Source organism: Diadema antillarum, unplaced genomic scaffold, assembly GCF_040938485.1.
Source record: "Diadema antillarum isolate AM-2024a unplaced genomic scaffold, OU_Dant_1.0 seq00000441_RagTag, whole genome shotgun sequence".
Lineage (NCBI taxonomy): Eukaryota > Metazoa > Echinodermata > Echinoidea > Diadematoida > Diadematidae > Diadema > Diadema antillarum.
This window is the reverse complement of record NW_027271416.1, coordinates 401,501-407,500: the sequence shown is the minus strand read 5'-3', so window position 1 is coordinate 407,500 and position 6,000 is coordinate 401,501. Positions and strand designations below refer to the sequence as shown.

The following is a 6,000-nucleotide window of genomic DNA, read 5'->3' as shown; positions in this document are numbered from 1 at the left end:
CTCAAGGTAATTGTACTTTCCGTTCATCCCTGTAATCATAAATCATTTTCTCTTATCATTTAATTGTTAATCATTATTTATTTCTGTCTCTCATCCATGTTTCAGATTCTCAAACCCACTGACAAGAAGAAGTTCCCCTACAGTGGAATGTCTGGTGGACGTCCAGTTACCCCACCGCGCAGTTCCAACAACAAGGGAGGCAAAAAGAAGTAGAGGATCTCCTGAGCCAGCAACAAAGCATACTTCCTTCACTTCTGTCTTTTTTCTCTCTATCTCCCTTTCTCTCTCACACACAATCTATCTTTCTCTCTCTCTCTCTCTGTCTTTTTCTTCTCCCCATAACTTCCGCACCCTCACGACCTCTGTGACCAGTAGCCCAAGTTCCTCTGGCATTTTCTGACATAGTTTTAGAGTGCTGCGGATAGTGTGAATGCGTGGCCCCACGCCCTGATGAATTTAGTGACTTAAGTGTGTCTGTGGGCCGTGGCCTGGTGCTTGGAACTTGGTTTGATGTTCAGAGTACTGATAATGTCTAAATGAAGATAAAGAGAAAAAGATAGTAATAATAAATGATTAAAGATAATTATGATGAATGATTGGATTGGGCTTTAATTAATAGTAATTACTATCTGCCATAAGTTTGTGTGTCCTGTTTGTGTTGTGATATTTGGTTCCTTCTGAATTATTTATGTTCTCATGTTTCACCCTTTGTTAGGTGTCGTCCAGAGCAATGTCATTGATTTTTTTTTTTTTTTTGGTTGAATGTGTGTATTTTTTGTTGTTGAAAGTGTTAGAATGTTTTCCAAGAATTGCCCGCCATCATTCAGTCATTGCTAGGTGTGAAGTGTGTCACTTCAAATCACCTGTATTCAACCAGTGAGGGTGCTTGTGATTAAGCCCTACCCTGCTGTCAAGGATTTGATGTACAAGTAGCAGCGCACCCCTACTTAGTAAGTGTATCCAATAAACAAATAGATGAGACAGGTGCACACACAAAAAAGTGGAGCTCTGCTACTGTGAAATAGGGAGAGAGAGAGACCAAAAAGAAAGAAAGAAAGAAAAAAAAAAGATTTTTTAAAAATCCACACCATTGTGTGTAGTCAGTATAGTACATTCAATGGAGCAGTTTCCCCCCAGACTTGTTCACCCATGTAATATCCACAGCCAACTATATATATTAGGAGATATATGTTCAATATGTTCATTTTATGTGTTTGTTGATTTTTTTTCTTTTAATTATGAAGAATATATTTCTGTGTAGCGTTTGTCTGTTGATAGAACAGTACTGTTTATTCAATAAACATAATGGGGAAGAATCCAGCTGTATTCTCAAAATTTCAGTATTTTTTGTTGTTGTTGTTGCTGTCATGCCAAATTTAGAGGTCAACATTGGCTCCCAAAACTGCTGTATGAGGAATGCGTTTGCGCTATCAGGCATATCTTACATAGCTGGACAAATGCAATCACACTATTGATCTCAGTATGTAGCAATTCCATTCTATTTCACTTGTCCTCTTCTTTCCTATTTTCCCCTTGTTCGGGGGTGGGTGGGTGTACAATAGGGGAATGTAGCAGAACTTTGTGAAAAACTCCCTGGCATGTCTGTGTTGAACAAAGGTTTAAAGACATTTCTGGCTGTTGAGGCCCACATCAGCAAATAGGCACTGCCACATTGGCTGATGTGAGTGGCTCACGTGAAGCGAGAAAAGACAACAGAACTCCACAGTGGAAGTCTGAGTGACATGTTATTTATACCTTTGCTTGGTATGTTCATATTTGTTGTCAGCAATAATAAAATTGTATTGATGTTGGAGATTGTAACCTTCCCCCCCCCCCCCCCCCCAAGAAAAAGGAGGTACAATATACAAAGCACAAAGAGACATGTAATCTATTAAGAATCCACAAACTGGGGGGAGTGAAAGGTACCATTCACTTCCTCACGCTGGGGTTTCTTCCAAGGTTGAAGAGATGACAAGTCTCCAAGGAGTTTAATGACTTCACAATGCAGTGCAGTAGTTGATCTTGTAGCGGCTTGATGAATATCTTGAAGATGATGCGAGCACTCTTCAAATGTAATTGCAATTTCAAATGTGCTGGGAATCTCGTACAGCAGTTGAGAACCAGAAGGGAATTGATACTGTACAAAAATCTATAGAGCTAATCCCTTCTGCTTCTCAAGTTATGAAACATGAATATTGGCACCTTGTGAGGAAGTGGATGGGCCAAATGAATTCTCATTTTTTGTTTAATTTGTATAAATGTTTTTTTTTTTTTTTGTTTTTTTTTTCATAGTGTGTTAATTCTTATTTGGGATGGGGGTGGGTAGAGGGTATGGGAGGGGGGCGGGTTGTTATGAAAGCCAATTCTGTACACAAACCATCCACCACTGCCGGATAGTGTGGGGTGGGACCAAAGCATGACGTTATTTATTCATTATCTACAATTGCTCATCATGAATGATTTTTATGTTACTTATTTTGTTTTGTTTTTCTTCTCTTTTCTGCACTGTTTATCACCAAATAGAATGTGTGCCATGCTGCACATGGTAATTCTTTTTGTTTCGTGTTTCACAAGCTTTGTCATTGCTTTATGGCACCCACTTCACATACTAATTAACAGATTAATTGGCATATGTACCAAGCAGTAATGTTTAATCAGTGGAGACATTGATTAGAGTAGAAATCTGACTAAAACTAAGCAGTGCTGCTAGGCGCTATCAACAGCGAAGAGTGTTGTGCAAGCGGGATTACAAATGTTCGCAAACCGACCAAAGGAGGTGGTTTTAGCAAGCGACATTTCTTCTTTTTTTTTTTTTTTTAAATATACAATGTATGCCAGCCTGTACATAGGTGAGCTTGGATTACATGTTTGATAAATAGTTTTGTAATTGTTTTCATGAAAGCTCTTGGAACAAGAACTTTTTAGTGACTGGTGTTATACAAAAGAAGTAAAAAAAAAAAAGCAACAACAACTTGTCTACATTTCTGCTTCTTTTTGTGCTGGATGTGTGAGAAAATTTTATCAGTGAGAATTAATGTGATATCATGTGTATATTGTAAACTCCTTTTTGTTTCCATGCAACCACGCAAGTTTAACTTATTGACACTTTCTTTTGTTTTTAGGTTTTTTTCCTCAAATTGCGAATTGAGCTGTTTTGCATAAATATTAATTACATGTGCAGGGAGCTCCTCAGATACATGCCGCATTTGCTGCTGTCAAGAGACTTTCTCTTTTCACTGGGGCAAGCATATTATCTATCCCATCAATTTACAAGCATGAAGAGAGTATTGTGCCACGAGCATGAAACGCTCTACTGTAGTGTGAATATTTTCTTCCACTGCCATGTCATACAAAGATTTCAAGCAACGACAGGTGACGAGTGACTTAGCATTTTGTGTGTACTTGCCAGTCCACAACACTTAAAACGTCCTTTTTATCACCACATATCATGGGGGGGGGGGGGGGGTGTTGTCAGTGTTCCTGTGTTAAGTGTGATTTCTCATTGTCACTTCAGATGGGGATGTTGTATTACATTCCATGCATCACCATTTTTTTTAAATTTCCCTTTCTGTATTTAATCATGAACTTTGCATGCTATTCTTGTAGAGATGTCCATACATGTGTGGGGGAAAACTGAATCTTGGCATCTTCCATGAGTGGGTACAATACTATGACTATTTCAGTCAACCTGTGTCAAATGTATATACAGGCACAGATATACACCAAACACTCAGGCACACACGCAGGCACAGCTTTTTCAAACGCATTCTGCACCATCGTGTATTGTTGGGTTTTTTTGCTTTGATAAGTTTTTCAAGTAAGAATAAAAAGTCCCACTTATGTCGTGATTCCTGGTTTCACTCATTGCCTCCAGACATTGCATTCGCTATGTTTATGCAAAACAGCTCACGTTGTCACAAAGTCTCACTCTTGTACAAATTTTTCTCGTTTAGTCATGTAGAATTGATGAAATAAACTCCTCACGTTCTGTTTTGTAAATATCTGATAACGGGCTGTTCTCTTTGTGCCTTTCCTTGCATTCCATAGTAGTGTGGCAGTGGCTGGTTCTCCTGGCAAGGTCATGTTGACCCTTTGTTCCTAGTATGACATGAAATGTTTGGTTGTGTGTTGTTCTGGACTTGTTGGCATGATGGACTGTGAACTTGGCTCTATTCAGACAATACTCTTGGCTTTACCCGGAGTATAAAGTGATTCGGCGTGTGTGTGTAGGTATATGTGTGTAGACAAGTGCTCATTACAGAGTTGACAGTTAACCTTGTTTTGCTCACCAAATTTTAGTGAATTTCTGAAAAATGTTTGGTTAATTTTTAGAAACACTGAAAGGGTGTGCAATTGTAGTGAGAGAGTTGAGTTGCAATCAGTTGCAATTCATGGCAATGAATGTACCCTATAATTCTTTGTATCAATCACAAGTTTTATAACCATAATCGGTTATAATTTGTGATTAACTTTTATACACTTGTACATGTATTGCAATTGATTGCAACTTTCTTGCAATGCCCCTAAACGTGAAATAAGATTTCCTATTACAAATATTCCGTCTTTTTAAACATCTAGAATAAGAGTTTCACATGCTATCAAAGAACAAGATCCAACCACTAAGACATATCTAGTATGACATATTCCATTGTCTTCATTGTATGTGTGTGTGTGTGTGTGTGTGTGTGTGTGTGTGTAAACCAGTAAATTTTGTATATTGAAAGAAGGAAACTCAAATATGTGAATGTGGATTGAGGGAACGCAGCAATGTTTGTGGAACACACCAGGGACAATCTGTTGGAAAGTTATGAAAACTTTATAATAAAGTGTTGGTGCTGCCATCATTTGATGAGAAGACTACAACATTTTGTGGCACCTCATATGGACAACAATATAAAGAGTATGAAATGTGACATCATAGCCATTCATTGCCATGGAGAATGGTTCTAAACAACCTTGCGTAACCTGAATATATATGTATGTGAACAAAACAGTTGCCAACCATGCTTGTACCTGGAGTCGACTCACTGCCCAAAGCCTTGTGCAAGGGTATTTTAAATGGAACCAGCACTAAGCTAAACAAGAGACTATAATGTCATCACTATCCATGAAGAAAATGTAAAATAAATTCAAAATATCTTCATTTTCCTAGTACAGTTAACCCTGCTCGACCTCGCATAAGGTGAATAATCACCCAAGTCGAAGGTCTTTTCAAGTCCTCTTCTCTTCATATTCTATTGATTTTAATCCTTTATAAGTAGAATTTTCTGTAAGTCAAAGCATTTTCTTCAGTCCAAATAGATTCGACCTAGACAAGGTTGGCTGTAAATGAATTCATGAAAGAGCACTTGACTCCCCTATTTCAAGAAGCGCAGTACATCGTACTTAACAACATGGAGCTACAAGTTGAGGGATTGTGTAACTTTTCATGAAAAATGAAATATTATGGAATTCTCTATTTTCTCTACATCGTTGTCCATGCGTGACGGCACAAACTGCAGAAGTCTTCTCGTCTAGTGATGGCGGCAGTGAAACTGTAGAAATTCATAACTTTTCCAACGAATGTCCAATTTCTCAAACTGTAATGTTTTCTACAAATATTGCTGCATTCACTCAATCCACATAAGTATATTTGGGTTTCAATCTCCATTAGAATTTACACTGATATCCACATACAAGGAATTTGAAAAGGAAGTTATGATATCATTAACATTTAGGATTATGATATCCCATCGCAGCATAGTAACGAACACACATGCACAATCACACATGCAAATAAGCTGATAAATAATCCTACCTATACGGTAAAACTAAAAATTTTCACATGCATGGAATCTTTCTATTTCTAATTTTATAGCACATTGTATATATGTATGTTTGCTTCTGGGTTTGATTTTTTTTTTTTTTTTGAGCGGGGGGAGGGGGGGGGGGGGGGGGGGCTCATTTGAGTTGCATGATTGGGGTTGGGAGACATAAAAATCTTCTTTTTTTTTGGGGGGG

At 38.0% G+C, this 6,000-nt stretch overlaps 1 protein-coding gene across 1 annotated transcript in view; it reads left to right on the top strand.

Moving 5' to 3' along the window:
• The window catches only part of LOC139732618 (serine/threonine-protein phosphatase PP1-gamma catalytic subunit B), a 40,349-nt gene extending 38,038 nt beyond the window's left edge, over nucleotides 1–2,311 (top strand). Inside the window, exon 7 of the mRNA XM_071643474.1 lies at nucleotides 106–2,311. Coding sequence (XP_071499575.1) covers nucleotides 106–213 — 108 coding nt within the window. The 3' untranslated portion in view covers nucleotides 214–2,311. The remainder of the gene's footprint in view (nucleotides 1–105) is intronic.
• The last annotated feature ends 3,689 nt before the right edge of the window (nucleotides 2,312–6,000 follow it).